The sequence below is a fragment of the Oryctolagus cuniculus genome, chromosome 1 (genome assembly GCF_051225735.1).
Source record: "Oryctolagus cuniculus isolate XC-2025 breed Fujian yellow rabbit chromosome 1, ASM5122573v1, whole genome shotgun sequence".
In the NCBI taxonomy this organism is placed as follows: Eukaryota; Metazoa; Chordata; class Mammalia; order Lagomorpha; family Leporidae; genus Oryctolagus; species Oryctolagus cuniculus.
In genome coordinates this window covers 56141452-56160069 of record NC_142867.1, presented here as the reverse complement: position 1 = coordinate 56160069, position 18618 = coordinate 56141452, and the positions used below count along the sequence as shown (strand labels likewise).

The following is an 18618-nucleotide window of genomic DNA, read 5'->3' as shown; positions in this document are numbered from 1 at the left end:
GAGCTTGAGTACTGCTCACTTCCATGCCTCTTTCTTTGGGCATCTCAGAAGTACCGAGGTATCTAGTACACATAGGACTCAGGTACACGATGAGGAGTGGGTGTGCCAACCCTACAGACATATTGGATATTTCCAGCCATGTGTGGGAATGGGTTGGGTGTATGTGCAGCTATGTCTGTCTACATCATTATGAAGTAAGCTTTTAAATGTTTATCTATTTGAAAAGCAAAGTGACACAGAGGAGAGAAGGAATCTTTCATCTGCTGATTCACTAGGCTGCACCAGGTCAAAACCTGGAGCCTGGAATACTATCTGGTCTCCAGTGTGGGTGGGAGGACTTACATACTTACGTCATCATCTGCTACCTCTTGGGATGTACATTATCAGTAAGCTGGATGGGAAGTGGAGCAGCTGGGATTCCAATCAGGCACTCTGAAAAGGGATGTGGGCATCCCAAGTGGCAGCTTAACCCCCTGTCCAGCATTCACTTTTTTATTTTATTTTTTTGACAGGCAGAGTGGACAGTGAGAGAGAGAGACAGAGAGAAAGGTCTTCCTTCCATTAGTTCACCCCCCAATGGCCGATGTGGCTGGCACATCGCGCTGATCCGAAGGCAGGAGCCAGATGCTTCTCCTGGTCTCCATGCGGGTGCAGGGCCCAAGCACTTGGGCCATCCTCCACTGCACTCCCTGGCCACAGCAGAGAGCTGGCCTGGAAGAGGGGCAACTGGGACAGAATCCGGCGCCCCGACCGGGACTAGAACCTGGTGTGCCGGTGCTGCAGGTGGAGAATTAGCCTATTGAGCCGCAGTGCTGGCCCCCGGAGATCATAGTCAAATTATTGTTCAACTGGTTCAACTGATAAATCACTTCACTTTTCTTTTGCTGTTAAGAATTTTGATCCTTTTAGAAATATCAATCATGTTTTATCTATCGGAGAAATTGTTTACTGTTTACTCAGTCTTCACCAAGCTCTGAGATCTACAGATTGATTTTCATCAACTTTGAAGTTTTTCAGCATTATTTCTTTAAATATTTTCTTCTAACCATCCCCACCATTATCTACTGGAGATACCCAATACAACCATGCTATTATTGTTTCAAGTTCCTTGAGTATCTGTTGATATTATCACTATCTCTTTCTCTCTCTTCTTCACACTGGATCATTTCTACTGACTGTTCACTTATTTTACTGATTGTTACTTCTGCTGTCTCAAATGTGTTGTTAAGCCTAAGTAGTAAACATTTTGTTTTTGTACTATTCAATTCTATACTTTTTCCATTTAAATATTTAGTTATTTACTTGAAAAGCAGAATTACAGAGATAAAAGGAGATAAAAAGAGAAAGAGATCTTTTATTTGCTGGTTCACCCCCAAATGGCTGTGACATCCAGGGGTAGGCCAAGCCAAAAAAAGGAACCTGGAACTCCATCTGAGTCTCCCATATGTGTGGCAGGGGTTTAAGTACTTGAGCCATCTTCTGCTGCTTTCCCAGGCACATTAGCAGGGAGCTGGATTGGGAGTGGTAAAGCTGGAACATGAACCAATGCCCACACAGGATGCTGGCATCACAGGCTATAGCTTCACCAACCACACCACAACACTGTCCACCAATTTTATAATTTCTATTTAGTGTTTTCTCCTACAGTTTTTATTTCATTATTAAGATCGCTTAGGTGTTGAGTCTGTTATTAGATTTTACTTCCATTCTTTCAATTTGGTTTCCATGAGCTCCTTTTAGCATATTTATAGTGGTTGATTTAATGTCTTTATCTGTTAAAAACAGTATTGGGCCAATCAGAATCAATCAACCCAGAGTATGGGTTACATTTTACTGTTTCCTTGAATGTCTCAACAATTTTGTCCAATTTTATACTTTTTTTTTGGGGGGGGGGGAGAAGCAGCTTGTTAAATTCTTTATATTGCCATAACCAGAAGTACTTCCTTTGACATGTTAATTTTGCTTTCCCAAATTTAGCCAATGCTGTCCAATTTCTACAAAAATATAACTGATGTCTTTCCTTGTAACTCAAAAACAGTGTGTAGCAAGACATTTTAAGGGGCAGGCATTGTGGCGCAGTTGGTTAAGCCACGGCCTGCAATGCTGGCATCCCAGGGCCAGTGCTGTGGCATAAAGGGAAGCTGCTGCCTGCAGTGCCGGCATCCCATATGAGCACAGAGTTGTGTCCTGGCTGCTCCACTTCTGATCCAACTCCCTGTGAATGTGCCTCGGAGTGCAGTACAAGATGGCCCAAGTCCTTGGGCTCCTGTCACCAATGTGGGAGACCCAGAAGAAGCTCCTGGGTGCTTTCTTTGATCTAGCCTAGCCTCAGCTGTTGTGGCCATTTGCAGAGTGAACCAGTGGATAGAAGTATTCTTTCTCCCCCTCCTCACCCCCTTTTCTCTGTATCTCTGCCTTCAAATAAATAAATATATATTTTTAAAAATGCTGGCATCCCTTATGGACATGGTTCAAGTCTTGGCTGCTCCACTTCTAGTCCAGCTTCCTGCTGACGTGCCTGGGAAAACAGAGGAAGATGGCCTAAGTCCTTGGGCTACTGCACCCATATGGGGAACCTGGTTCCAGGCTGGCTTTCACCTGGCCCAGCCCAGCTGTTGCAACCATTTAGGAGTCAATCAGCAGATGAAAGATCTTGCTCTCTCCATCTCAGTAACTCTGCCTTTCAAATAAAAATAAATATTAAAGAAAAAAGACTTGGTAAACAATCTTGTTATGTCTACCTAGACTTGGCATTTATTGATAATTCTTGCCTAAGTCTTTACTGTGATGATAATAAAATGACTTTCCAAATCCAGCACTCCCTCCATATTCACCAGTCTGCACCTGGCATTCTGTAGTAAGCAGTTCTCCCATTTCATCCCTGTTACTTACATTCATCCATTCCTTCATTTATATGAACTCATAGGTTCTTTCTTTCCCTCCTAAGAGTCTTTAAGTCATGACTGCATTCAATTGTGTTTGGTGCTAAATATGTCCTGGATGTAAACAGAGGGAACTCCTTTAATGTAGGTCCTATAGTTCTTTACCACTTTCTAGTTTAACAAAATCATCCAGGCTTATATTGTATATATTTTGCTCCTACCTAAATCATTCGTTTCTCCAGAGAGTTGGTACTTTCTAGTGATGAATAGTATTAAAGACCAAGATTCTAGGTACTGAAATTTATTTACTTGCTAAATCTAATATTACTTGTAAAATAGTTTCAGAACTGTTTCAGTCACTCTAACTCAAAGCACCAAGTGAACAAAAAGGAGTTTACTAGAAATTCTCTCCTCAAAATTGTTAAAAACTGAGGTTAGGTAGACAAATATTGTATTTCCTATTTTGAATAGCTTCTCCCCTCCCATCTTTAGTGTGGTTATGTTATGCACTTGAAAGATAGTGGAGCTTCTTATTTTCTTTTTGAAAGATGTATTTATTTGTTTGAAAGGCAGAGTGACAGAGGAGGATGGGGAGGGGGAGAGGGAAATCTTTCATGTATTTGTTCACTTGCACAATGGCTGAGTCTTGAGTAGACCAAAGCCAGAAGCTAGGAACTCCATGTGAGTCTCCCTCATGGACTCAAGCACCTGGATCATCATCTGCTGCCTTCCCAGGCACCCAAGCAGGGAGTTGGGTCAGAAGTGGATCAGCCAGGACTTAAACCAGCACTCCTATATGAAATGCTAGCACTACAGACTGTGGCTTAAACCACTATGCCACAATGTTAGCCCTTGGAATTTGTTTCTATATAATTTTAGTTTTAAGATTTTTTTTCCTATCCTGATTAATCTCATTGTTTTCTCAAATAAGACATAAACATGCTTCCAGAAGTCAAAATTATAGAGGGTATACTCAGTAGTATAGTACTGAGGTGTATTCTTGGATTTTATAATGTGCTATGATTATATTACTATTTGGGAAGGTGGGTTATCTACACACAAGAGACTCTATTAATTTAGGAATTTCTTGTGAGTTGAATTATTTAAAATCAAAAGCTTATTTTAAAACATTCTGTAGATACATTACTTTCTGATGGTTGCTGTTTCAAACTACCACAAATTTGGTGGCTTAAAATAATACAAATTTATTATCCTACATTTCTAGCGGTCAGAATCTAACCAATCTATGTGGGTTTCCAACTTTTAGTAACTCTCACATTCCTTGGCTTGTGCCTATCTTCCATCTTTAAAGCTGACATTGGGGGACCAGTGCTGTGGGATAGTGGATAAAGCCTGCCACCTGCAAAGTGCCGGCATACCATATGGGCACCAGTTCGAGTCCCAGCTGCTCCTTTTCCGATCTAGCTCTCTGCTATGGCCTGGGAAAGAAGTGGAAGATGGCCCATATGCTTAGGCTCCTGCACCCGTGTGGGAGACCTGGAAGAAGCTCCAAGCTCCTGGCTTTGGATCTGCCTAGCTGTGGCCATTGCGGCCATTTGGGGAGTAAACCAGCAGGTGGAAGACAGACCTCCCTCCCTCCTTCCCTCCCTCCCTTTCTCTCTCTCTCTCTCTCTCTCTGTCTCTAACTGCCTTTCAAGTAAATAAGTAAATCTTAAAAAAAAAAAAAAAAAGCTGACATTGGGCAGTTTTCTCACATGTGTCACTCCAACATCGACTCTTGCTTCCCTGTTCCATCCGTTAAGGACACTTGTGATTACACTGGGACTATCTGGGGTTGGAGCTACCTAAAGAAACCAACTTTTGAGTTGAATTTTAAAGGATAAGCATTAGTTAGGGAGATGAGAAGGTGAACACACTCAAAGTTGACAGAAGGACATGTATAAAGAAATAAGACTGTGGTAGCAATAGTCATTAACACATTATGGGTAACTCTGCTAAGGCCAATTCATGCAATAAGAGAAAGTCCAGACATTTTTTGGGAAGAATTACCCCTCTCTCCTCCTATCAGAAGTCTCTGTCTTACCTTCTGACCCCAAAATGGTAACTCATTCACAAGCAGCTTGTCAGAAAATAAAATTTCTATTTACCATGAATCAGTGTCAGGTAAATTGTGAAAAAGAAAGGCAAGCATTTCTAAGGAACTATCCACTATTTAGCCTGGTTAAAAACAAACAGCCTACTTTATCAAGGAGAAAAAATATTGTGCAGTATTTACTAAGACAAGATCTAAGTCTCACAATTTAAATATGAGTTAGAGACAACATTTTAGTGCTTGGAGTAAGCTTCTTATTATCCAGAAACTTAATATTGTAACACAGAACAACATACTCATGCCCGATTCTTAAATGTCATATACTTCCCCAAGCTTTACATAATGACTTCAAATATTTTAAGAAATTGCATAAATGATTTTTATTTCTAAGTAACAATATTTGTTGCTATATCCATAGCTACATTTAGAAAGTCAATTTCTTTTACTTTCTTAAGTCATGATAAGTATTCTGACTGCATTGTTTCCTAGTCTTCTGCAGCCCGACGTCCATCTGAAGTCACACAGTGAGAGCAGAGGAGACAGTCTGAAACACTCTCCCTGATAATCTCCTGATTTCACTACAACGGCACATACACATCCTGTTGATTATTTAAAACTGCAAAGTATTCTGAAAAACTTCCTGATCTCAAGCTTCTTGAGAGGTTGGAGTTCCAAAATCCACTGCATTAAGCCTGTTTGTTTCCTGTTTTGGGATGAGGGTGGTGGGCATTTTCCTAGAATCCCTTCCTTCTTTCAATAATGATGAAATACTGAAAAAAACAAAATACTGTGTCTCAGCTTTCAAATGAGTAAACCAAGGAATGGAAGGCTCTGCTTTCAAGCCAGGATATGTTTCAGAAAGTTCTATACAATTTATTTATTTTGTCTCTCTTTCAAACATGTATTTATTTGGAAGGTAAAGCAACACAGAGTTGGGGCTGAGGGGAGGCAGAGAGACAGAGAAAGAGACAGACAGGCACAGACTGATCTTCAATTTGCTGGTTCATTTCCCAAATGACCACAACAGCCGAAGCCAGGCCAGGCCAAAGCCAGGAACCAGGAGCCAGGAGCTCTATCCAGGTCTGCCCACTTGGTGGCAGCGGCCCGAGCACTTGGGTCATCATCTGCTGCCTTCCTAGGCATATCTGCAGGAAGATGGATGTGGAGCAGAGAAGCTGGGACTCATAGCGGCACTCCAACATGGCATCCTATCAGTGGCTTCACCAGCTGTGCCATAATGCCCACCTCTGAAGAGCATCACTTAATAAAATTATGGTTATCTTTCCTCAGAGCATTTATATTCAAAAAAGGATAACGCTACACAAAGGTAAGTATTTAATAATAGCATTTAAGTGCCATAAAAGGACAATGGGTAGATAGTTTTGAATCATATTCTTCTGAACTGTCTTCAAAAATATATCATGTAGCAACTACATACTTTATTATGTGTTAATCTGATAAGTTTAGTATATAAGTCAACCAGGGACTCAAAGTCAGCTTTTGTATTTTCAAAATGATTTTCTACAGAAATAGCATAAATATTTAATTTTCAGTTTGAAATGAGAAGCAGTTAGTTTCTCAATAACACTCTGAATAATTCCCACCACTCTAAGCATTAGTTTCATCAAATATCTCACTATTCCGTGAAGGCCTTTCATGACCCCTTATACTGCTGCACATGCTTTTCTTCTGGAATGCTCCTCTTATCCTTCTTCCTCTTTTCTAGTTAGTAACAACTTGCTCTTGAATTTTGATTTTTATATTAATTATATTGTACTATATTTAAAAATATTAGCTATTTCTCCACTAAGCTGAAAGTATATCCAGGATGAAGGCTGTGATTTATTCATCTTTTTTTTCTTTTTTTTTTGACAGGCAGAGTGGACAGTGAGAGAGAGAGACAAAGGTCTTCCTTTTCCGTTGGTTCACCCCCCAATGGCCACCGCAGCTGGCGCACCGCGCTGATCCGAAGGCAGGAGCCAGATGCTTCTCCTGGTCTCCCATGCGGGTGCAGGGTCCAAGGACCTGGGCCATCTTCCACTGCACTCCCGGGCCACAGCAGAGAGCTGGCCTGGAAGAGGGGCAACTAGGACCAGGACTAGAACCCAGTGTGCTGGCGCTGCAGGCGGAGGATTAGCCTAGTGAGCTGTGGCGCCGGCCGATTTATTCATCTTTATATTCCCAGTGACAAACTTATTAGGATCTGGCACATGGTAATGGCTTTGTAAATATTTGATGAAAAATTGTATTCTACCATAATGTATGTCGATAAGCATAATAGGAACTTTATTTACAGACTCTTGTATTATTTGTTCCAAGAAATTAAATTGGAATAGTCTTCCTCAGAGATCCTTAGGACTGGGGAATACAGTATATGTGGTAAGTAGCTTCTGAAGAAAAGTGCTCCAGAGTGCAATAGTTAGGAGATTAAGTTAGTTTGAAATCCCTAAGTTACACAGCTGATATTCAAACTATTAAAAAACACTAATCACAGACATAAACACCAAATTTTCTAGATTCCCCTCTTCTGTGTAGGGCACAGTATCCCACTCATAGTAATACTAGAAATTCAAGTTTCAAACTATCTTTTTGAAATAAAAAGTATTGAGAAAGCAAGTGATTATTCATAAGGGAGGATAAGACTAAGACAAGTAATTATGACATGTTAATGAGCTAGGAAAACTGAGTTATGAGAGAAATATGACCCATGACACTAGATTTTGACTATTTATGGAAAAGGATAAAATAAGGTAGTTCATAAATTCACCAAACAACATTTTTTAAAGCACTGCCTTTAAAAAATTTTGCACATCTTTCTTTTTCTTTGAGAGTTTTTTGAGAACAGAGGCAGCAAGACAAAGTCACTCTAACCAGCAGTTTACTCCTCAATGGCTGCAACAGCCAGGGCTGAGTCACAAGCCAGGCCCTCAATCCAGGTCTCCCTCATGGGTGGCGGGACCCAAATACTTGAGCCATCACCTGCTGTTTCTCAGGGTGCACATTAGCAGGAGGATGGAATTGTTAAGTGGAGTCAAGACTTGAACCTAGGCACTCTGATAGAGGATGTGGGCATCACAAAGGGTGCCTTAACCACTGTGGCAAATGCCTGCCCCAAGAGTCCACTGTGTTGCACCAAACTCTCATGCTAAGCCTCTGCAGACCATGCTAAAAATCAAAATGGAGTCACTCATGTGAAAGTTCCATGTCACAAAGCTGAAAATAAGGTATATATTTGACTTTCCAAAGTCAGAAAATAGTTTTAATTGGCATAACTGAAATTCCCTCTGCTTCAATGTTTACACACACAAAAGTAACCTGAAATAATGGGATTTTAAGCATTCAGTTATTTTCCGACTGTTCTGCATCCTTGTACCAAACTTAAAATGACAGTAATTTTGAAATGACTAAACTCCCTTTGCATTTTTGTTTCTGTTTTCTTTAGTCCTTTTCTGCTTATAAAACCAACTTCTTCTGCTTAGCCCATCAAAAAACTTACTCAATTTTATGAAGTGTTGCCCAATTCTAAAATTTAAAAAAAGGCAATTAAAACTGTTAAACTAAACTGTTGTTATTTTGGTCTTCTAACACTAAAAAGTAAAAATAATGTTGGTTAGATAAACTGAAAACAACTTCAGCTCTTTTAATGACATTTAAAAAATCTACATTTATTATAAGAGGAAATCAAAGGAGAAAGACTGAAGCAATAATAGCTAATGAAAAACTGACTAAAGCTAAACACAAGTAAGGTAAAAGAAAGTACGCATACATAAAAGTATAAACACAGATGATACAAGATTACTGTGGCTGCACTATGGAAACAAAGTGATGATAGCTGAAGGGTTAGGTTCAGTTCACTTGGTGACTTTAAAAGTATAACAAAGAGTATACTGTGAAAACTGAGTAATCAACATTCTAATGTGTTCGCAATTAAAATCCAAATCTGCATGTACAGCAATTACAAAAAACATACAGGGTATTATATAAGATGAGGTCCAGGAGGGATAACACATCCAGCAGGTATGGATTCAATTTAAATACCAAAGGAGTTATTTAAAAAAAAAAAAATCAGTTCCCAGTGAGATCCCAGTGGAAAGAACGGGCCATCAAAGAAGGAGGTACCTTTCTCTGAAGGGAGGAGAGAACTTCCACTTTGACTATGACCTTCTCTAAATAAGAACGGAGTCGGCGAACTCAAAAGGCTTCCATAGCCTTGGCAACTCATGACAAGAGCCTAGGGTGAGCCGGCGCCGCAGCTCAATAGGCTAATCCTCTGCCTTGCAGCACCAGCACACCGGGTTCTAGTCCCGGTCGGGGCACCGGATTCTGTCCCGGTTGCCCCTTTTCCAGGCCAGCTCTCTGCTATGGCCCGGGAGTGCAGTGGAGGATGGCCCAAGTCCTTGGGCCCTGCACCTGCATGGGAGACCAGGAGAAGCACCTGGCTCCTGGCTTCGGATCAGTGCCATGCGGCGGCCATTGGAGGGTGAACCAATGGCAAAGGAAGACCTCTCTCTCTCTCTCTCACTGTCCACTCTGCCTGTCAAAAAAAAAAAAAAAAAAAAAAAAAAAAAAAAAGCCTAGGGTGATTACTGACTCCATAAACAAGAGTGTCAATTTGCTAAGTCAACAACAGGAGTCACTGTGCACTTACTCCTCATGTAGGATCTCTGTCCTTAATGTGTTGTACAATGTGAATTAATGGTATACCTAGTACTCAAACAGTACTTTACACTTTGTGTTTCTGTGGGTGCAAACTGTTGAAATCTTTACTTAATATATACTGAATTGATCTTCTCTATATAAAGATAATTGAAAATGAATCTTGATGTGAATGGAATGGGAGAGGGAGCGGGAGATGGGAGGGTTGAGAGTGGGAGAGAAGTTATGGGGGGGGAAGCCATTGTAATCCATGAGCTGTACTTTGGAAATTTATATTTATTAGATAAAAGTTAAACAAAAATCAATTCCAGCCAGCACCGTGGCTCACTTGGTTAATCTTCTGCCTGCGGCGGCAGCATCCCATATGGGCACTGGGTTCTAGGCCCGGTGGCTCCTTTTCTAGTCCATCTCTCTGCTGTGGCCCAGGAGGGCAGTGGAGGATGGTCCAAGTGCTTGGGCCCCTGCACCCGCATGGGAGACCAGGAAGAAGCACCTGGCTCCTGGCTTTGGATCGGCGCAGTGCTGGCCGTAGCAGCCATTTGGGGAGCAAACCAACAAAAGGAAGACCTTTCTCTCTGTCTCTGTCTATAACTCTACCTGTCAAATTAAAAAAAAAAAAAGTTCCTGGGGCTGGAGCTGTGGCATAGCAGGGTAAAGCCATTGCCTGCAGTGCCATCATCCCATAAGGGCTCAGGTTCAAGTCCCTGCTGCTCCACTTCTAATCCAGCTCTCTGCTTTGGCCTGGGAAAGCAGTAGAAGATGGCCCAAGTCCTTGGGCCCCTACACCTTGTGGGAGACCTGGAAGAAGCTCCTGGCTCCTGGTTCCAGATCAGCCCAGCTCTGACTATTCGCAGCCAGTTGGGGAGTGAACCAGTGGATGGAAGACCTCTCTTTCTCTCTCTCTCCCTCTCTCTCTCTCTCCGTCTTCCTCTCTCCCTCCCTCTCTCTCTCCTCTACCTCTGTAACTCTGCCTTTCAAATAAATAAATCTTTGAAAAAGAAAGTTTCTATAAATACAATCTTACTAATGTAAAGCACTACTGTTTACTGTACTTAACACACAAATATTTAGGCAAACAAACATTTCACACAGGCTAGAACAAGAGAAGAACCAAATAAATAAAAAGATGATAAGCAAGAGATAAAGGTGATTAACAGGAAATTATGGGGTCAGAACGGCACAGATCCACATAATTATTTTTGGAAAACAATTTCAGTATCCTACCAATTCATAGAGAGAAGAACAAAGGAAATGCTATCATTACATTTAGACTTTTCACAGGAAAACTAGTCAAGGCTACAAAAGAATCTTCTAGTCTTATCTGCTTCCTGTCTGTGCTTTGTAAAATCCACAACTACCACCCTCCCACCTCCCCCAGCCCGGCCAACCCAGGTAGTGAACTCTGATAATGGTCTAATATTGGCCTTCAACTGGTCCAACCAAAATGAGTAGTGATAAGAGAATGCCTTTAGACAGAATTATCACCACCACAGGCTTTGGAAACTACAACTCCGCACACAGCACTGTCTTTCTGCTTTCCTCCTTATCTTTCCCCCATTCTTTCTCTGAAAAAAGAGGATTTAGAATATGCAAGCAAAAAGTAATTAAGCTCAAAATATTAAAGGAAATAACAAAAATTTCATCTTCAAGTGAGCAATCATCATGGATTCTGGAAGCTTCATTAGAAATCATCTAGGGGCCGGCATTGTGCTTTAGCAGGTAAAGCTGCTGGCTGCACTGCAGGCATCCCAAATGGGTGGCTGCTCTACTTCCAATCCAGCTCTCTGCCGTGGCCTGGGAGGGCAGTGGAGGATGGCCCAGGTACTTGGGCTCCTCCCAGCATCTGCGTGGGATACCCGGAGGCGGCTCCTAGCTTTGGATTGGCACAGCTCTGGCTGCTATGGCCAATTGAGGAGTGAACCGGCAGGTGGAAGACCTCTCCCTCTCTCTCTCTGCTTCTTTTTCTCTCTCTGTGTAGCTCTGACTTTCAAATAAAATAAAAGAATCTTAAAAAAAAAAAAAAGAAAGAATCTAATGAGGTATGACTTCCATCCTGTCATTTGTTTACTCGATAGACACTAATGAACAGCCTTTGTGCTTCATGCACTGTGCTAGATACAGAAGACACAAGAATAATAAGATGGAGTTGTTCCTGAAGCTCACAGTCCAATGAGGGAAAATGTCCCATAAACAAACAGGGGAAAATCATCAGACAGAATTTCAGTATCATCCCCAAGCAACCTGGAACCTAGACTGCCTACCTACAATCAATTTATGTGAGAAGGATAAAATTTTAATTTGCTCAAGCCATGTAATTTTTAAGGTATTTTTAAAAAACGAAGTTAGGTCTGATACAAAGGAACTAATCGAAAAGATTAGGTAAGAACAGGTGAGGTGGAATCACAATGTATGCCAGCCCTGTGTTGTAACACCACCTGTTGTTACCTGTGTCCAGTTATCCACTATGCCCACTTTCCCACACAGTCACTGTGCCTCATCCAGGACCATAATGGAGACCTCATGATGGCCACATGGAAGTTAAGCTCCAAGTTGAAGTGCCATGAAACTCCCAGACAGCCTCCTATACAATAAATCCCACCCACACGCCAGCCCACTTGGATATTCAATTAGATATGATGCCCCTACCTCATAAAAGGCACGATAATCCATGTGAGATTGGCCTTTTTTGCTTGTAGATTCTGGACCTTACTTTTGGGTCCTACTCTGGCCTCTTCCTATGCTCTCTCCTCACAGACAGATCTCTCTGGCCCACTCGTGGCAAGTATCTCTTGGTGTGGGGTTGCCCACATGCTTGTGTGAAAGCATATTCACTCGGGGCTGGTGCTGTGGCGCAGTGGGTTAAGGCCCTGGCCTGAAGCGCTGGCATCCCATATGGGCGCCGGTTCTAGTTCCGGCAACTCCTCTTCCGATCCAGCTCACTGCTATGGCCTGGGAAAGCATCTGCATGGGAGACCTGGAGGAAGCTCCAGGCTCCTGGCTCCTGACTTCGGGTCAGCGCAGCTCCAGCCATTGCAGCCACCTGGGGAGTGAACCAACGGATGGAAGACCTCTCTCTCTCTCTCTCTCTGCTTTTCCTCTCTCTGTAACTCTGACTTTCAAATAAATAAAATAAATCTTTTTAAAAAAAAGAAAGCATATTTACTCTCTCACTTTTAAATAAATCCTGCTTTCACTGTGAGCTATATTTATGCCTCTGCTTTGAATTCTTATCTCTGTGGGGGCAATAACTTGGAATAAAAATTGAGATAGTTAGGCCCACAACAGGTATACCTAGAAAACGTTAAATGATTTTCCAAGTTTTTTAAGAATGTATTTTTATTGTCAAACTAAACACAGATAGGATAATCTCACAAATAAAAAAACCGGCTTAGTGAGTTATCTTAAAAAAAATCACCCATGTCAAGAAAGAGAACTTTATCAGCAACCCTGCAAGCCCCTCAGTCATAACCTATCTCTACTGCTTTAGGTAACCATTTGACTTAACCAATTTTCTATGTCACCACACACCCCGACCACCAACAAATGCATCCTGATGCTATAGTTCAGTCTCATTCTATTAAATAATAGGATGTCTTTTTTTTTTAAAAGATTTTTTAATTATTTATTTGACAGGTAGAGTTATAGACAGTGAGACAGATTAGAGAGGTCTTCCATCTGATGGTTCACCACCAAAATGGCTTCAACAGCTGGGGTTACGCTGATCTGAAGCCAGGAGCCAGGTGCCTCTTCCTGGTCTCCCATGCAGCTGCAGGGGCCCAAGCACCTGGGCCATCCTCCACTGCTTTCCCAGGCCACAGCAGAGAGCTGGACTGGAAGAGGAGCAACCAGAACTAGAACCCGGCGCCCATATGGAATGCTGACTCACATCTGGATTAACCTAGTGCACCACAGCACCGAACCCATAGCATGTCTTTTAATCTCCTCCTCTCATTTTTTCTCCCTACAATTTATTGGCTAAAGAACCTGGAATTTTCAACTGACAGTTTCTGAGAGCCTGGATTTTTATAATTACATTCTGTTGGTGCAGTTCAATGTGTGCCTCTGTCTTCTCTATTTCCTGTCATCAAATTCAGGTTTTATCTCTCTACCAAATCTACTGCTACTGTCTGGCAAGAATAGGAATTTAGTATTTGATTTTCTTTTTGTGCTAACAGCTGCTGATGCTTGTACCTTCATCACTGCTTTACCATTTATTAATTAAGGTAATTTTGAAAAAAGATAATTCTCCTAATCTACTCTTGGATTACCTGATCTCATTATTTCATTCATTGTTAAGTTTTCAAGATAAGAAATTAGTTCCTTGTCATATTCTGAGGTAGGTGACAATTCCCCCCCCCTTATAATATTTATTTTATTTATTTGAAAGACAAAAGTTACAGAGAGAGGTAGAGCCAGGGAGAGCCAAGGAGAGAGAGGGAGGTAGGTAGGGAGGGAGGGAGGGAGGGAGAGAGGGAGAGAGGGAGGGAGGTAGGGAGGGAGGGAGGGAGGGAGAGAGGGAGAGAGGGAGAGAGGGAGGGAGGGAGGGAGGGAGGGAGGGAGGGAGGGAGAGAGGGAAGGAGGGAGGGAGGGAGGGAGGGAGGGAGAGAGGGAAGGAGGGAGGGAGGGAGAGAGGGATCCGATGGCAGGAGCCAGGAGCCAGGTGCTTCTCCTGGTCTCCCATGCAGGTGCAGGGCCCAAGCACTTGGGCCATCCTCCACTGCACTCCCGGGCCACAGCAGAGAGCTGGACTGGAAGAGGGGCAACTGGGACTAGAACCCAGTGCCCATAAGGGATGTCGGCGCCTCAGGCAGAGGATTAACCAAGTGAGCCACGGCGCCAGCCCTGACAATTCCCTTCTAACATAAGAATTCATGAATCTTAAAACAACTGCTATTTTAAAACCAACAGCAATTATTATACTTTTTGAAGCTAAAATTCTCCCATTTTAGATCAGCTGCAAGGCTCTTGTAGAAGGCTCCTCAGTTCTTTTGATAAGGCCCAAACAGTTTTTTCCTTATCAAGATACAAATCAACATCACAGCATTCACCCAGTTTAAAATGTACAATTCTGTAGTTTTTGGTATAGTCACAAGTTATTTCATATCTAACTCAGAACAATTTCATCCCACAAGAGAAACCCCACATGTACCAGCAGTCACATTCCTGTGCCCACTCTCTCCCCAGCCCCTGGTAACCACTAATTTATTTTCTCCATGGATTTCCTGTTTTGGAAACCATATAAAAGTGGAAACGCACAATATGTGGCCTTTTGTTGTTTGACTTCTTTCACTTAGTGTGTTTTCAGGATTCATCTATATTATAGCATGTATCAATATTCCATTCCTTTCTCTGGCTGAAAAATTTTTCATTGTGTGGATACGCCAAAATCTGCTTATCCATTCAGTAGCGGACATTTGGTTTATTTCCATTTTCTTCCTTTCTGTTCTTTCTTTTTTTTCTTTTTTTTTAAGATTTATGTATCTGAGAGGTGGAGATATAGAGAGGGATACACAGAGAAATCTTCCATCCAGTGGTATACTACCCAAATGGCCAGAACGGCTGGGGCGGGGCTGGGCTGGGCCGACCCTGAGAACCAGGAGCTTCTTCCAGGTCTCTCACGTGGATGTAGGGGCCCACATACTTGGACCATCTTCTGCTGCTTTCCCAGGAATATTAGCAGGGAGCTGGATGAGAGGAGGAACAGCTAGAACTTGAACTGATACCAGGTGTTGCAGGCAGTGGCTTAGCCCATTGCAACATGATGCCAGTTCCCATTTTCTGTTACAGATAATGTTGCTGTGAGCACTCATCTACAAATGTTTGTGTAAATGTTTTCAATTTTCTTTTAGAATTTGACACATTTTGATTACCTATATATCTGTAAAACCACTGCCACAATTAAGATTATGAACCCAAACATCATCCAAAAAGTTTCCTCATGTTCCTATGTAATCTCTCTTCCTGCCTACAATACCAGTTGGTTTTGCTATCACAGATTATATTACATTTTTCAGAACTTAACAGAAACTGATCATTAGCATAAACATTTTCAGGTTCATATATGTTATATGTATGAATGATTCATTCCTTTGTATTGCTTAATAGTATTCCACTGTTTGGATATACCAGGGACTTTTATCCATTCCCATTATCACTGACACATTACCACTGATGGACCCTGAACCTGTGTTCAGTTTCCACTACTATAAATACAATGCTTAAGAGCATTTCAGTATGAATATTTTTATGGACATGTATCATCATTTTCTTTGGTTAAATACCTAGGGGTAGAATGGCTGGAACATAGAGTTTATTTAACTTTAAAAAAAAGTCAAACTATTCCAAGGTAGCTATACTTTTGTCTTAACAGCAAATATACTTAATTCTTAATAGCAAAGAATAATAGCTCTACCTTCTTTGTATCTTCGCATTGGTAGCTCTCCAAAAAGATACAAGAGTGGATGCTCTTCTCCCTCCCGAGGGATAAATCTCAAGTTACATGCTTTCTTACAATCGCAGCAAGCTGTGCAACACACTGCAAGCATCCTTACCTCCCTTCTTGTGCTTAGCCACACCACACATGTAGACTGCACCAGTGCTTGTGCTCTCAATGAGATGACACAGAATCAAGTCTCTCAGGCAGGCAGCCCCCTCAACAGCCAAAACTTGCTAAATGAACTCTGCTCTTCTCTGTTTCCTACCCTCTTAAGCTGGGGAGAGATATTTAATGATTGTTCTATAGTTTCTTAACTGATGTCAGATGATGTGAATGTAATTTTTTTCCATAGGCTTCTATAAGAAGACATTGAAACTGGAAGAAAAAGACATACCCAATTGCTGAAACAGGAGAGCCACACTAGTGCCTGTGACAGGAAGACTATCATGTAAAGGAGTTTGGATCAGCTGCCGATCTCCTGCACCCAAGGAAAACAGCTTCTACAGAATCGGAGAAACATACACATACAAATGATTTCACTTTTTCTTGAAATAAAAATCCCTTTGCAGTTCAAATTTAGAACAAATGGCCACATAAAGAACCAATTAACATGCAATCAATACCAATGAATAGTCTATAACATCCACATTGCTTTATATACTGAAAATGGTTTAAGTCAGAAGTCAATGAAAATTTAATAGAGCAGAAGCATAAAAAACACTGACAATCTCTTAATTAACTAAAAAATGGTAAAGTGTTAAAATGATCAACTTTAGTAAAGGCTCATAAAACAAACAATTCTGCTTCTTAAAATCTGGCCCTAACTATCAACAAACTCCCATTTACTACCCTGCATTTGTAAAAATTAGAAGAAAAATAGTAAAGGGAGGAAGAGGAAGGGCGGCAGCAAGGGAGAAGGGTGGGAGGGAAGTACCACTGCACTATTGAAACTGCATATGTCAGATACATGAGAGTCGTTCCCTTCACATACAATTTAAAAATTGTGAGAAAAAGGGGCCCATGCAGAGGCATAAAAAGTTAGGCCTCCGCCTGCAACGCCGGCATCCCACATGGGCACCAGTTTGAGTCTCGGCCGCTCTGCTTCCGAGCCAGCTTCCTGTTTTTCATCTGGGAAAGCAGCAGAGGATGGACCAAGTACTGGGGCCCCTACACCCATGTGGGAGACCCAGACGATGCTCCTGGCTCCTGGCTTCGGCCTGGCCCAAGCCTGGCTGTTGTGACCATCTGGGGAGTGAACCAGCAGATGGAAGACTGATCTCTCTCTTTCCTTCTCTCTCTGTATTTCTGTCTTCCAAATAAAATAAATAAATCTTTAAAAAAAGAAAAAAAAAAGAAGGAGTGAGCAGAAGGAAAAAAAAGAAGATAAAAATTTAAGACAAAGACACTGGGAAAGAAAGAAGGCATTTAAAAAGGCAAAGCCCTTGCAAAAACAAAGTCAATTTCACTACAAGTGATATCAGACTGAAGACTATCCACATGATTCTTAGAGAGCTGTCCTCTTCCCTAATGTAACAATAAGCAAGGGGCTGGCATTGTGGTGAAGTGGAAAAAGCCACCGCCTGCATTGCTGGCATCACATATGGGTGCCAATCTGAGTAACACCTGCTCCACTTCCCATTCAGCTTTTTGGGAAAAACAGTGGAGGATGGCCCAAGTTCTCAGGCACCTGTCATCCACGTGGGAGGGGTGAACCATTTGGGGAGTGAACCAGTAGGTGGAAGATCTTTCTCTCTGTCTCTCCCTCTCTTTCTCTGTAACTCTTCCATCCAAATAGAATAAAATAAATCTTAAAAAAGAATAAGTAAGCAAAATAAATTACTAACTAATCATTTTTAGGATTTAAGGAAGAGTCTATTCTTTTCAGAGTTTGGTTTCTCTAGAAACAATAAATCAATCAACACAGTTGAGGTTCTTATTTTTATAATTCAGAAACAAAACAAAACTCTTAAGACATATAGAATAAAGAGGTCTATCCAAAAGTATTTGCAATTAAAATGGTATACAGGTAAGTGTGCTGAGAATGTCTTAATGTTCTAATTTCTATCACTGAAACATTTTTAAGTAAAAAAAAAAAACGAGGTGGAACTATATAAAAGTAAGAACAACAGAAAGAACATATTTAAAAGTTAAGCTTAAAAAAGTCTATTTCCAAGAAAATATGAACTAGAGTTCAAGTTAAACAAAATATGACTTCTAATTACGCTATATGAAAGGTGAACTGTGTGTTAAAATTAACCTCATCACCAAAGAAAAGAATGAAATGTTGGGTGTCTACAAGATAGACCATAGGGACAAAGCTTAACTAAACTAGGATCCTATTTAAGACTAAAACAGTTAAAGAATCCTTTGTTTCCCTCTCTTCATAAATTAACTGGAGGAGAGGGAGAAAAATAGGCTCTATCTTCCTTTCTATTCTGTTTACCTGAGACCCTCCAGCTGCAGGAACAAGGCAAGCACAAAGATTTGCGATTAAACTTTCCAAGGAGACATTCAGACTGTCCACATACACAGTATAGATCAAACCCAGGCAGGCCTGCAAAGAGAGAGATGCATGAAGTTATTTCATGGAG

General features: G+C 41.4%; 1 protein-coding gene across 10 annotated transcripts in view; it reads right to left on the bottom strand.

Annotated features, from left to right (window-relative positions):
• Positions 1-18618, bottom strand: part of SBF2 (SET binding factor 2) — a 517136-nt gene that overhangs the window by 256218 nt on the left and 242300 nt on the right. For 7 of the 10 annotated variants that reach the window (XR_016231408.1, XM_070073459.2, XM_008266103.5 and 4 more), the window contains 2 exons: positions 18471-18581; positions 16422-16527 (listed from right to left, as the gene is read on the bottom strand). Coding sequence is in view for 5 of the 10 variants with exons in the window: in XM_008266103.5 (XP_008264325.3) it covers positions 16422-16527; positions 18471-18581 (217 nt within the window). In the remaining 5 variants the exon portion in view is untranslated. The remainder of the gene's footprint in view (positions 1-16421; positions 16528-18470; positions 18582-18618) is intronic. The other 3 variants (XR_016231409.1, XM_089328918.1, XM_089328919.1) reach the window with 1 other exon arrangement.